The 15,092-nt window shown below is 35.1% G+C and overlaps 1 protein-coding gene and 1 pseudogene across 2 annotated transcripts in view; one reads left to right on the top strand and one right to left on the bottom strand.

Moving 5' to 3' along the window:
- Positions 1-240: 240 nt before the first annotated feature.
- Positions 241-15,092, bottom strand: part of THOC2 (THO complex 2) — a 131,622-nt gene continuing 116,770 nt past the window's right edge. For both annotated transcript variants that reach the window (XM_008063157.2, XM_021714909.1), the window contains exons 34-39: positions 12,613-12,750; positions 12,200-12,269; positions 11,960-12,117; positions 10,032-10,108; positions 9,508-9,553; positions 241-1,051 (exon numbers count right to left, since the gene is read on the bottom strand). In XM_008063157.2, the coding sequence (XP_008061348.1) occupies positions 9,526-9,553; positions 10,032-10,108; positions 11,960-12,117; positions 12,200-12,269; positions 12,613-12,750 (471 nt within the window). In that variant the 3' untranslated portion in view covers positions 241-1,051; positions 9,508-9,525. The remainder of the gene's footprint in view (positions 1,052-9,507; positions 9,554-10,031; positions 10,109-11,959; positions 12,118-12,199; positions 12,270-12,612; positions 12,751-15,092) is intronic.
- On the top strand, positions 2,449-3,252 carry LOC103265514 (annotated as a pseudogene).

Below are 15,092 nucleotides of genomic sequence, written 5' to 3' on the forward strand. Positions count from 1 at the left end.
TTCATTTGCATAGGTGTCATTGCTTCCAAGGAACTTAAGACGAAAAGGATAAATCTAGGCATTATATCAGCTGATTGTTTATTACAGGTACAAAGGGAAAAAAAGGAATTTTTTTTCATATTATTGGATAAGTCATTTGAAAATCATGTAGCTCGTGGACTAAGAATTGAGAAGACTAGAAACCTTAATGAATTATCTTCACTAAGTTATTTTGAATAAGCAATAATATACACAATGATATACAAACATTTGAGAAAACTATTGTTTATTTAGAAAAAAGGTTACACTGGTAGAATTCAGTAGATTAAAAAAATTGTCTTTTAAAAATGTCACTGTGAAACTTTTCCAGACGAAAGTTCAGCAATACAAAGCTCCTGTAGCTGTAGAATTAAAACACAATTAACTTTTGATTCCCCCCCAAGATTTGTCTAACATGATTACAAGAAAAAATAACAAGGGACAAGTGAGTGCTGGTATCTTTTTCTTTTTAAAACAGGTTTTAATGTTGTACATATACTATATTAAATGATTCCTAAGCATTGCATAAGACAATGCTCTCACTTTGATTTTAGTGACTAATATTAAAAACAAACCAAATAATAAATTAAAACTGAGTTTTTAAATGAGGTAAATTCAAAACGGTTCAACAATTGTTTATTTTCAGTTTCAAACAATAAAAAGGAAGCATTTCAGAATGAAAAAAAAAAAAAAAAACAACTAAACCCAGGCAATATTTAGTTAACCTAAAGTAAAATTCTGTACACATGTAACCTTATTTGCTTGTTGGGAAACGTATGCAGCACATTGTGCTAAAAATATGAAACAGTTAACACTTTCAGCCATTACTGAAAATAAACATGTAGAAACTAAGCAACAAGTTAAAATACAGTAATGCACAACTCAACAATTTTAAGTTTTCCACATGGAGCAATAAAGCAGATAACTGAATAACTTAAGGAGATGCAAATGGCTCTCTTCATCATAATTCTCAGCAATCTACTCAGGAAAATACATTTCTGGTCACAGCTGAACAATTTCATTCCAATCTCACCTGAAAGAAACAAAGTGATTATATTGATAGATAGGAAGGAAGGGAAGGAAAGGGGGGAAGGGAAAGGAAAAAAGGGGGAAAGGAAGGGAGGAATAAGGAGGAAAAAGGAAGGAAGGGGGAGGGAGGGAAGAAAGGAAAGTTTATAAAAGAAGAGTTAATAAGTTACATCAATAACAAAGCTTGAATTATGTACCCAGAAAAGGATTAAATCTTTGTGTGTTTCTTATTGTTCACTCTTAGAAACAAAGATAAACACAATATGATGATGTAAAACAAAAAACTGAACATTTCGTGTGTGATAGAGGAATGAGGGAGAGAGAGAAAAAGAATCAAATAGCAACAAGTAAAACATTTCACTGGAGTAAGCAATAGCTTATCAAAAATAAACAGAACATGTAGCAAAATAAGAAAGAAAACTGTTTTACATGATGAACAAAAAAGAAAAATGACATCACATTTTTCACCAGGACATGATTTTAATAATGACTTATATTAAGATGCAATGTCTGCTAAATTATAAAAATTGCTTTAAAAATATATTGACTCAATTATACTCATTTTCTTTCCTTTACGTATTGACATTTTTCAAATACTGCATATTGAAATAAATTCAAAACATGATCATTACAACATGTGGCAAATAATTTCATATCTGCCTAATATTATTCTCATTCAGTTTTTAAACTAATGCTTAACGCATTAAACTTTATTGATGAAAATACTACATTCACATATTTCATAAAACCAGAGCTAGAAGGGGCCTTAGAAAATAATCACACTTACATGAATTGCTGACAAATAATTTACATATCATTTCTACACAGCATTCTGTTCACACCATGTATAATCTTGACATTATCAATTATAACTATGAATACACTAGCCTTGACCTTACAATTTAATACTTAAAAGCCATTGTTCCTGTCCATCAAATGATGAATGGATAAATAAAATGTAGTACACATTCATACAATGGAATATCATTTGGCCATAAAAAGGAATGGAGTACTGATAATGTTACAACATGGATGAACCTGAAAACATGACACTAAGTAAAAGAAGCCAGACACAAAAGGACATATTGCATGGTTCCGTTTATATGAAATGTCCCAAAATAGGCAAATCCAGAAAGTTCATTAGTGGTTTCCAGGGGCTAGGAGAAGGGGAGAATTAAGAGTGCTAATAGGCATGGGCTTTCTTTCTGGGATGATAGAAATGTTCTGGAATCAGACAGTGGTGATACTTTACAACATAGTGAATATGCTAAAAACCACTGAATTGTACAATTCAAAATGGTGAGTTTTACGTCATGTTTATTCATCTTAATTTTTTAAATTGCAAAAAAAGTCAATGTTCCAATTAAGAGCATCATGGTATCACAGTATGGCCATAACTAGAATACGAATTTGGTTCTCAATCATTAAGATGTCACATTAGAGATTTATCCAGCAAGGGAAATTTTGATGTCTTTAAGGGCACATTAAAAGAATAAAATCGCTGTTGCTGTTAAAACACGTAAAGAAGATCTTTCCCAGGAACTGAAATTAAAATTTTTACAAGAAGCCAAAATCCTCAAGCAATATAATCATTCCAATATTGTCAAATTTATAAAGGAGTTCGCACACAAAGACAGTCTATCTATCTACATCATTAAGGAACTGGTTCCAGGAGGCAATTTTCCTCTCCTTTCTGAGAAAGAAGGATGAACTAAAACTCAGTGACATTTTCATTAGATGTTGCTTCTGGATGGTGTATCTCGAGTAAAAACTGTATACACAGGGACTTTGCTGCAAGAAACTGCCTGGAGGTGAAAATAACGTTCTGAAAATCAGTGACTTTGGAATGTCTCGTCAAGAGGATGGTGGTGTATATTCATCTTCTGACTTAAAGCAGATTCCCATTAAATGGACAGCACCAGAAGCTCTTAATTATGGGAGATATCGTTCTGAGAGTGACGCATGGAGCTTTGGCATCCTCCTCTGGGAGACCTTCAGTTTAGGGGTCTGTCCATATCCTGGAATGACAAATCAGCAAGCACAAGAGCAAGTGGAAAGAGGATACTGGATGTCAGTCTCTTGGCAGAGTCCAGAGAATATTTATAAAATAATACTGAAGTATTGGGGTTACAAACTTGAAAACCACCCCCCAAGTTCAGTGAACTTCAGAAAGAGCTGGCTGCCATCAAGAAGAAAGTCACATAATGATGAAACAGTGCCAAACTTTCAGGACTCTATCTTCAGCAGAGCAAAATTACTCTTCTCATTAACATATATACCACCTTACCTGCAACATTCTTCTAAGTTTTTTAACTACTTTTAAAAAAATGTGCTGCTTTAACCATTGTAAATAAGAAAGCATAGGTTCTAAATGCAAAGAATCACAAGATTTATCTTCTCCACACCTAGGACTGTTGCTGTTTCTCAAAAAATTTTTACTTGGGACTTAGTTCATAGTCTGTTGCCCTCCATCACAGTCACCTATGTTCTATAAACTGTATGGTGCTATAAACTGTATTGGTAATACCACATTTGTAGGACACGCTCCAACAAAAAGTGGCCTTTCACTCTGCTGAGACAAGATTATATTTGTAAAAAATCATTTTATAATTATCTGAGCCTCCTACGTTTTTTTTTTTTTTTTTCTCTTTTTGGTCAGAAGTAGGTCCTGCTGTATTAGTAAGACTGTCATTTCCCTATGTTTCACCATGTTCTCCTATGCACAAATGTCCTCAAAGAGTTGAGACAGCTGATTTTAAATGAGATCATAGAGAGGTGTGACAGTAAGAATCAAGTTTGAAAAGTAGGGTGGTCTGAAGAAAAGAGTAGTTAGGGTGGTGATCAAAGTAAAGAAGAAAAGGCAAATATAAAATCAGCCTTCTTATTAGAGATATGCCTTTAAAAATACACATTTTAACATTATGATCAAATTCATCAAAAAGTCCTAAGAAATGTTTCAGTAGTTCATAGATTCCTCATAAAAGAGCCCTCTTGATGGCAACAAAAAAAAATTTAAGAGAACTATAAAATTACCAAAGTAATAGCTTTTTTTGGTTGAGTGAAAGGAGGCATCTCAGAATTGTATTACCTGCAATTTTACTAGTGTCTGAAGTTTCCAGGTTTTCATCTTTGTTCACATTGTCTCTCCCTCTCCCTCTACCCCTCCTGCACATACCCCAAGTAGAAAGGCACATAAGGATGAAGTTGACATTTAAAAAGTCTAACAAATACTTATGAAGAAGAAAAAAATTTTTAGGATAAAGACATAATGACAGCTATCCTAATTCCACTTTACTCCTTCATTTACCCTCATACTACAACGTAGAATTCTTATAGCAAAGAGTTCCTAAGATGTTTCATGTGGATAAAATGTAACACAGATTTAAAACTATGTGAGATTCTGTTAAGCTGAATCTTAACTACACCCAGGGATGCCTCTCAGGATAAATATGTGAGTAGGGGATAGACACTCTCAGGGGCAAATGTGGTGTGGTAGACTAATAAAAAGTGCTCATGCCATTGAGTATCACATGTTCTCACTCATGAGCAGACCCTGAACATTTACCATAATACTATAAGAAAGGGATTGGCAGCAGCCAGAAACTGCCGAGGGGGTTACATAACATCAATAAGGGTACTTGATCTCAAACCAGGCAAAGTGGAGACAAAAGGGAGGCCCAAACTTTACCTGTACAATGACTACTTGTATACCTAATCCTGAATTGTATCCCATATCTTTCAAATAAATTTTCAAAAAGCGTTCATGCCTATATCTAGATTTTTAATGGCAGCACCTTAATGTATATTTGGTCTGTCTTAAGTGGAAGAGCAAGAAAAAAGATTACTTCTGCTCTATTCAACTGTTTGGTGCCTATGAATATTAGTGCCCAACCCTATACTCAGTACTCAGGTACAGCGGCTCATGTCTGTAATTCCAGCACTTTGGGAGGCAGAGGCGAGAGAACTGCCTGAGCCCATGGGTTTGAGACCAGCCTGGGCGATATGGTGAGACCTCATCTCTACAATAAATTAAAAAATTAGCTGGGCCTGATGGTGTGTGCCTGTGGTTCCGGCTATTTGGCAGGCTGAGGCGGAAGGATCACCTGAGCCCAGCAGGTCGAGGCTGTGGTGGCCGTAAGCATGCCACTGCACTCCAGCCTGGGTGACAGAGTGAGATATCAACTTTAAAAATAAAGTATAAAAGATGATAATGAAGAGAAGAATGATTTGTCTATCATTTCAATCTTCTAACAAGAGTCTGGTACATATCTAATGGTTACTACAAGCAAACCAAAATAAAAGCATGTTACATCTGCCCTCAAAAAATATAGTGCAGCAAACAAAGCAACCTCTTTTAATCAGTATGGTTTGCCATATCAAATGATCTAAATCAATGGGACCTTCTTTTAATGGCAAAAAACGTCCATGTTGCTCTTCATCAATGTTCACACTGATCCCAAAGAAATACACTTAACACCTCTATATACAGCTCTCTATGTAAAGTTAATAGAGTATGTAGAACATAGCAGGTAATGAAGAAAAACACTTGGTTCTTTGATTAGAAAGAAGGGATGCAGTTGTTGTCTTCAACAAAAACCACTATCTAGGGACAGGAACAAGTAGCTAACTTATAATATACATAGGAACCAGAGATTGGAACTCTACGGGGAGGACCACATGCACACATGTAAGCAATGGGAAACTACAGAGGAAGAAACCTAATCAAACACTTCCTATTCCAATGCCTATTATCAGCAACTAGGAATATGCCTCAAAATGGCTATACATTCCTAAAATAAGAAACAGTTGAGAGGTTAGAAGCATAGTTTCCCAACATAGACTGAAGAAAAAAAAAGGCTTAGAGCAGGAATTACAAAATTAACTGTCTACAGGAACCAGGAAGGTACTAGAAACAAATGAGATGAGCTGAGTGGGAACTGACTGAGGTGAACTGTTGTTTTGTTTTGTTTTTTAAAAAAGAGCCCCTGCTCTATCTAAAGGGGGCACAGTACCCAGGCAGGTCTAGCTGATTGCTGCCATGCAGAAATCAGGACATGATATTTCTGGATCTTTCAATTCTTCAAAAGAAACTGAAATTTGAACTTTGTCAATTCTAATTTATAAAAGCAACTGATTTTTTAAAAATTTGAAACACCGTATAAGGACAAGAAGGTACATCTTAAAAGCCACAATCTGTCCAAAGGTTGAGAATCTGCAGTCTTAGGTTTAGAAGATAAAAGTTAGGTTACACAAATGAGACTGGAGGCGAGAAATGGATCTGCAAAAAATATTTGGCCTTGTTGGAATGGAGGATTAGAATGGGAATATAGTCGATTAAAAATACAGATTATGGATAGGATGTAGTTAACTACTAATGTTCTTTGAAACCAAAGTCATAAGTCCAAAAGAATAAAAAGCAAGGAGATTGAGCTTCTCAAGGTCTGAAAGCAAATGTCAGCTTAGCACAGCATCTGCTTCACAAAAGGACTCTCAAGTTTGCTGAATTCAGCATCTATGAGTTAAGGACCACATACATCAAATTAAAATTGAGAAGCCAAAGGATTGTTCTTAGAGGACAATTTTAATCGGCAGAAATTTGTTTTACAGAGGATTAAAGTAGGAGAAAAGGCTAAAGGCAAAGCAGCAGTAATGTTGAAGAGACGAAATCAAGGAAAGAGAAGATGAATTTGGACAAAAACTTTATATAACAAGATGCAGAGAAGAGGCAGAAAGTTTTGCAACTAAGGGACAAAAGAAGATAATAAAAGACTAGAAGGAATTTAAACTGGGTCATATTTGTATACTGTATCTTCTTAATTCTTATGTGCACATTTTAATGTTTCTGAAATCAGGATGATACAAACGTCATTTCTCTACCCACTCCTCTCAAAAAACTGTTCTAAAAACCAATGATGAAAACTTAGTTAATGACATCTTTTAATCATGGAAATGTGAAATATGTAAGAGATGGACTTTCTATAGAACAGAAAATAAATTTAAAAGGGAGCAGGGAAACAGATTTAGAAGTAGGCTATAGGTAGATGGTACCAATCAGAAATGATGAAGCTGTAAAAGAAAAGGAAGAAAAACAGAAAGACTTAACCAACTCTAGAATATATCCATATAGAAAGAAATAATCAAAAACAGCCAGAAAAGGAACTATCAGTCTCATACAGTTAAATGTACCCAGGAAGAAAGTATACAACAAAGCTGTCAACAAGAAATTGAACAGGGTGAATATCCAGCTAAATGTACCTTTAAAGGATATCTGAATCTAAAAGCTTTGCTACAAGACTACCGGCAAAGCATCTAACCCTGGCCAGTCTTTTCACACCTCTGTCCCTGAGAGATGAAGTACAAATTCATAGTCAATGTAAGAATAACTCAAAGAAAACAGTAGGGGCTGGGCGTGGTGGGTCATAATCATAATCCCAGCTCTTTGGGAGGTGGAGGCAGGATGATCACTTGAGGCTATAAGTTCGAGGTTACAGTGAGCTGTGATTGTGCTACTGTACTCCCGCATTGACAACAGAGTGAAATTCTGTCTTCAAAGGGGGGAAAAAAGAAAAAGAAGAAAAAGAAAAACCTGTAGCATAACCTTCACATACAAAAGAATAATTTTATTATTTAAATACCAGTAAAGACAGATGTATCACATCATTGTGAAAGTTGTCAGTGACAATGGCTGGCCCATTCCCAATGCAGGTATGACAGGTAGGCTTTTTTTTCAATGGGGAGAACATGTGTGAAAGCAAAATGTCAAATTAAAAGAAAGGTTAAAATGGAGAATGAGCTGAGCATGGCAGCTCACACCTGTAATCCCAACACTTCGGAAGGTCAGGGTGGGAGGATCGCTGAGGTTAAGAATTCCAGACCAGCATAGGCAACAAAGTGAGACATCTCCCCTACAAAGAATAAATAGACAGGAGGCTGAGGCAGGAAGATCACTTGAGCCAAGGAGTTGGAGGCTGTGATAAGCCACGATTGTGCCACTGCACTCCAGCCTGGGCAACAAAGTGAGACCCCCAACTAAAAAAAAAAAAAAAAAAAAAAGATCAACAACAACAACAACAAACCCAGAAGATAGATTAAGAATTTATAGCTCACCAGGGAAGATGGCTAGTTGTCAGGGTGAGAGTGAGGGAAAAGAGTGGCTAGGAGTCAAGAATGGACAGTAATACTTTTTTTTACAATCTCGCTAATTTAAAAAAATCTGTTAAATTCTAAACAATCTTTTATAACTCTCCATTTTTTACCTTACTCTACTACTTAGATAACAAGCACAGAATAACAAAGCAGGAAAAGCTCACCACTCATCAGGTGTTGACTATCTGGCAACCTCTCAAATCCCTGCTTTGCAGCCAAAATAAAGATGACAAAAATTCATACCCTAAAGTCCATACCCTTATACAAAACTGGCTCTCAGACATTTCTCACTCAGCAAATAGCCTTGGTTATCTATTTGGTCGCATAAACAACTAGTAGTAGCCGATAATATGAAGGGGAAGGTAAAGACAGCAAGTATACATAATATATTAAGAAGTGATAGGTAACATGGAAGCAAGAAAACGGGCTCTAAGAAGGTAGAGTCACCAGATTCAAATACAGCTGTTGGGAACTATTAAGTGCAGAGACAAATTGTCTTACACACTTTAGTATTTTTAGTATTATATTACATACTTTAATATCATTAACCACCAAACAGTAGTTCTTCAGATGATCTATTCAGCTCAAAAACGGCTAAATTGGGGTCTGAACATCCTGTCCACTATGATGGACATATAATTTATTTAACATGGTTAAAACACTTTTAAAATCTCACATAAAGCGTAAGTGCATTACCTTGAATACAAAGTTGCACATTTTAAATTCCAGAACTAAAAGCACAGACCATATTTTCTGACTTTGTAAAACACGGACAGTGATAGAAGAAGAGAAACAAAATCTTTAACACAAATCTTTGGATAACAAAGATAAAATCTTTGGATAATCTGCATGAAAAGGCACAAAGAACAGAGAACACTAAAGGACAAAAAGACCAAAGTTTGAGCATTGGTTCTATCAGCTAATCTCTTTTGACCCTCTTCAACTTAACCTATCAGAGTCTAAGCTTCTTCGTCTATAAAATGCAGATACCACCACTACTTTTAAGGCTACAGGTACTTTTAAAAGGTAATTAATTATCCAGAGAAGATGGGAATGAATGAAGAAAAAGCCAGATGTTCTTAAATACATCTTGGTGTTTAAAAAAAAGAAGAGGCTAATCAGCAAGCTCAAAATAAAACAGCTTAAAAATAACTGAATCTAGTTTTGCATCTATACCCAAAAGTCTTGGTCATTGTATTTAGGTGAAAAATTCAAGTAGTTGTATCTTGCAAAATGGTTCTTGTTTCTTCAACATTATCAGATTTTATTTTACGTCTCTATCTTTAAATGAAAAGGAGGTGAGGGGACACTCACCTTGATTCAAAGTCTTCATTATCTGTGCTTGTCCGAGGACTTATGAGTAGATGACAAATTAAGGGAAAACAACTTTGGGGGATGCAGGTAATTGGGGCGAAGAATAGTGTCTCACCTTTTAGTACAATCCTTCAGTTTGTAGACCTAAATGGCTCTTATCAGCCTGGAACCTCAAACTCTACTAGCTCTGCTTGTCTGCTATATCACTTCACCCTTCTATTCCCCATGCCCCCAGCCCAAAGGATTCTGTTTCCTTTCTTCCTCTCAGTAATAATACAGTCAGAGAAACTATATACATCCCTTGGTGGCATAAAACACTTCAGTCACCAGAGAAGTTAAAAAAAAAAATCAAGAAAATCAAGCCTCCCACTTCCAGATTTCATACACTGAGAGGGTTGATTGGAAAGACCATTTAAAAGTGAATAAGCCTTTAAGCATTTAGACCACATACAACAAGTGTACAGTTCTAAACATGACCAAAGCTTCCATTATACTGATTGAAAACATCAAGATGAAAAGGATATTGTTTCTTCTCTTCCTTTCCTCCTGAACTGTCCCGTTTCTCTTTCTTTTCTATCTTTTCTTTATCATGCCTGGACTCCTATAAGGAATGGTGGAATTAGTTGAGGAAGGGAAAACCAATATAAAAATCAGCTCCAAATCCCTTTTCATTACCCATCAGCCATAATTTTTCTTCAAAAACTTACTTAATACGACACTAAAAAGCACAAGCAACAAAGAAAAAAACAGATACATTGAACTTCACCAAAATTTACTTTCATGCATCAAAAGAACACTATCAAGAAAGTAAAAAGACAGCCTACAGAATTGAAGAAAACATTTGCAAATCATATATCTCATAATGATCTAGTATCCAAAATGTATAAAGAACTCTTACAACTGAGCAACAAAGAGATAAACAACCCAAATAAAAAGTGGCCAAAGCATCTAAATAGATTTCTCCAAAGATATACACAATGGTCAGTAAGCACATGAAAAGATGCCCAACATCATTAGTCATTAAGGAAACACAAATCAAAACCAAAATGAGATACCACTTCACACTTACTAGAATGGCCATAATGAAAACAAAAACAAAAAACAAAAACAGAAAATAACCAATGTTGAAAAGGATGTAGAGAAATTTGCACCCTGATACATTGCTAGTAGAGATGTAAAATGTACAGCCACTGTGGAAAACGGTATGGTGGTTCCTCAAAAAGTTAAACAGAATTACCATGTAACCTGGAAATTCCACTCTTGAGTATATACCCAAGAGAAATGAAAACAAGTATTTGAGCAAATAACTTATGGCAGCACACAAATGTTCATAGCGGCACTATTCACAACAGCCAAAAGGTGAAAACAACCCAAAAGTCCTCAACTGAGAAATGGATAAACAAGTGTAGTATATTCACATAATGAAATATTACTTAGCTACAAAAAGAAATGAAGTCATGAATGATACATGCTACAATATGGAAGAACCTCAAAAACATTATGCTAAGTGACAGAAGTTAGACACAAAGACCACATTATTATATGATTCTTTTTATATAAAATATTCAGAACAGGTAAATCTATACAAACAGAAAACAGATTTATGGTTGCCAGGGGCTAAGGGGAAGGGGAAATGGGTGTGACTATGTAAATGGTAGAGTTTCCCTTGGAGGTGATAAAAATGTTTTGGAATTAGACAGAGATGATGATTGTACAATGCTGGAAATATACTAAACGCCACTGAACTGTATACTCTGAAATGGTTAATTTTATGTTATGTGAACTTTACTTCAACTAAGATTTAAAATAAGCAGCCTATCTTTAAAAGTATAGAGAATTAAAATGTTCGCTTTCTAATTTCCTAAAACTGCTATTATGAAAAATGAATAGGTGGCATATATTTTAAATATAAGCAATAACGCTTTGTAAACAATTCATGCTTTAGTAATGGCTTGCTTATTACTTTATGACAGATGCATGAAGTTTATTTTAAATATTATTCATTCGTATGTAAGAGAACACACCTTATACTTAATTTTAAAATCAAATACAAGTTTCAAACAAATGAAGAGAAAATGTTTCAAATTACAATTAATAAAGACTTTACATGTGACCATATTTAATATCAGGAATAAAGAGAAACTAAAAGCAAAGAACTGATGAAAAAAAAGAAAATACAAAGAAAAGGCTGAAATTCAATGAATGGAAATGGGAGTAGAATGAAGAGAAAAGGAATGTCAGAGGTACACTAACTCTACCCTCCTGGAATTTGAGCCAGTTCAGGCTCAAATTCCTCAAACAGATAGCCTGTCCAACCCCAATGTCTCCTCTTCCCACTCCCAAATAATTAACAAAAACCTATTTGACTAGGAAGAAATTCAGTATTTGCTAAATTTTCAAAGGGTTGATTTGTAAAGAGAAAGTATATTGTTCAATTCTTTTCCTAATTTACCTTTTTGCCACCAGAGGAGATTTTATCCATCTTCTCAGACTTAAATGAATCACCGCCTTTTTCTTTTCCTGAAGATTTTGACTTATTTTTTTCCTTGTCTTTCTCGTTTGGATAAGGAGACTCACACGGACTTTCACTTTTGTGTTTTGAAACCCCCACTAAAATTACAAAAGAGAATTATGAAAGCCTTTTCCAATTCACTTTGACAATTGCTTCAAAGGTATTAGTAAGTCTACCTACTTGTTCCATTCTCCTCTTTTCGCCTCTTGGTTAAGTCCGGTGGCACTTCACGGTCATTGTTTGAGTGATCCTAGAACCAAGAATTGTGAACTACATTGACCAAGGGCGCATGTTTTTGTTTTAAAGTATGAGTTTTATACAAGAAGGGCACAGCTAACTAGCACTGGAAAAGATTTGCAGTACTTTCACATACTTGGTAAAATGGCATGAAAGGCAAGCAGAGCTGGTAGAGATTACCAGGCTGAAGATCCTTATTACTGCAGAAGATGCAAACACACTTCAGGATAAAAATACCAGTTAAAACATGAAATAAAAGACTGCTATGGAACATACTAGTACTTTTTAAAGGGCAACAAACACACTATTGAACATGATAATGAACTTTCCAAACTAGTTTTTAAAAAATTACAAACCCTTTTCCGCTCTTTCCTGTCCTTCTCATCTTTTTTTTCTCTTTCTCTGGATCTCTCCCTTGACTTGTCCAAATCTTTCTTGTCCATTTCTCTCTCCTTACTCTTGGACAGTGGTGGAGGAGTATGATTAATGTAGAGCTGTTAAATTAAGGCAACATTACTAAAGTTTATTAGTTTTCCAGTACTGTCATCATATGTTTATTAAATGAAAGACAATTGGCAGTTTGCCCCAAAGTCAAAACTGGTCAGCTGTCTGGATTATGAGAGGTAAAATAAAAGGAAATAGCACAAGTTATACAAAAGCTTTAATTCTTGGCCTTATAAAAATTTCCATTTAAACTCTGTTCATTACTGACTCAACTGAGACTCATCAGTAAATTTACAAGCTAGAGTATTCCTCATACCTCTATTATAAAGATGCATAGCCATCATTATAAGAGTCCATATATGAAAAATTGTGATTGGACTTTCTCTACTGTAAAAACAAAACAAAACAAAAACCTCTATATAATCATGGAAATTTTAAGCAATCTTACCATACACTGATAGGCAGTCAATGATGACAATGAGAAAAAGTATAAAAACAAAACCTAGCCATAACTTTACTAAAAAGTCTTTTCTGCCTCAGTGTGAAACATGCAGAGATTATACTAAATTATTTTTACAAATGTAAAGGCTGCATATTCTATATTTCTGAAAGCACTCCAATTTCTGTCAAATAACCACAATTGACTGTGAAATTTTGTCTTACTAGGAGGATGATTAAGCAATTCAAAAGGACTATATGAAAAAAGAAGACCATCAGTTTGAGAATCAAACACTTATTTTTTAATGCCACCATTTTCAACTCAGTTGGCTGAGAAATACTGCCATAGCAATTAAGAAGTAAATTCTTTAAAATTTCAATGTTTAAAAGTTGACCATAAACTGAAATAGACAAAATGCTTATTAATAACAAAGAGTAAGATGATAAACAGTCATAAAAGTACTTGTCCAAAAGATATTCTTGCTGGATATAATGCCTTAAATGACACTCCAGGATTTTTCTAATTTGTGAGGTTTATTCATGTCTTAAATTAATATTACTTATGAAAGTGATTAGGACAAAGAAAATAATATATTACTGCAATACTCAAAGATTTCTCTAAGGGAAGTATTAATTTTTCTCAATGAAAGCCAAAAAGAAAGGTCTGTGATCACAAATCCACATACACACCCCTCAACAAGACAGAAGTTTTTAACTATGCCTATTTGAACTGACAAACTTTTCTAGGACTTATTTCTGGTATTAATGTTCAAATACGTTATTCTTGACATAAAAAGTTAACTCACTCAGTTAACACACAATCAGAAATTCTGAATTTAAAATGTACCAAATTCAATTCCTTCTTTCTACCCTTCTCAGAATAGTTCTGATCACAATTCTCTTTTCCGCAAAAACATAGTTTCTCACTGCCTACTGAATAAAATAAATACTACTTAGCTTATGTATTCCAAACTCTCCACCATCTTTTCACAATTATCTTCTACTATACAGCAGCTCAATGTGTTCTATGCTGAGACTGTAACTGCTCCCTAACACCCATCCTTTCCAGCAGTTCTCTTTACTAGAATGGTTGTTCAGTTTTATCTTAATTTTTTTTTTGAGTTGGAGTCTCACTATGTTGCCCAGGCTGGAGTGCAGTGGCATGCTCACGGTCACTGCAGCCTTGACCTGCTGGGCTCAGGCGATCCTTCCTCTCAGTCTCCAAGTAGCTGGAACTATAGGCATGTGCCACCACACCTGGCTAATTTTTTGATTTACCATAGAGATGAGGTCTCACCAAGTTGCCCAGGCTGGTCTCGAACCCATGGGCTCAGGCAATCCTCTCACCTCGGCCTCCCAAAGTGCTGGGATTATAGCCATGACCCACTGCACCTGACATATCTTAATTTCTTAAAATCCTACTTAGCCTTCAAAGACAATTCAAAAACCATCAGCACTCAACCATCTCTCAACTCTGCAATTCACTCTCTGGTGAGCTCTCATAATATATTTACCTTTTTTGTGACTGGTGTTTTCTATTCATTTCATGTCATTTATTTCTATCCATAACATAGTTTCCCGTATGGCAGGAGAGTTAAGGTGCCTTTTCTGCTTTTATACACTTGCTAGTACCTTGCACACACAGTGAGTACTCAGTACATGTTTGCTAAATAAAATAATGCTTCATTAAATTGATCTGTATGTAGCACTGCTGGATTTTGTTTTTGATTTGCTTTTATTCCCATCATTAAGTTCCAAAAAAATTTTGATTTTCAAAATTTGTTTAAGAGAACATTGTTCTATTGACTTTGGTGTCAATATATTAATATAAAATGGCCTCACTTTTAGACTTGGGTTTGGTTGAAAAATCCTCATTTTAAGATGGTGAACAAATTAAGGCCAGGCACAGCAGTAGCTCATGCCTGTAATCCCAGCACTTTGGGAGACCAAGGTG

The sequence above is a fragment of the Carlito syrichta genome, unplaced genomic scaffold (genome assembly GCF_000164805.1).
Source record: "Carlito syrichta isolate Samal-C Ts95f unplaced genomic scaffold, Tarsius_syrichta-2.0.1 Scaffold98143, whole genome shotgun sequence".
Classification (NCBI taxonomy): domain Eukaryota; kingdom Metazoa; phylum Chordata; class Mammalia; order Primates; family Tarsiidae; genus Carlito; species Carlito syrichta.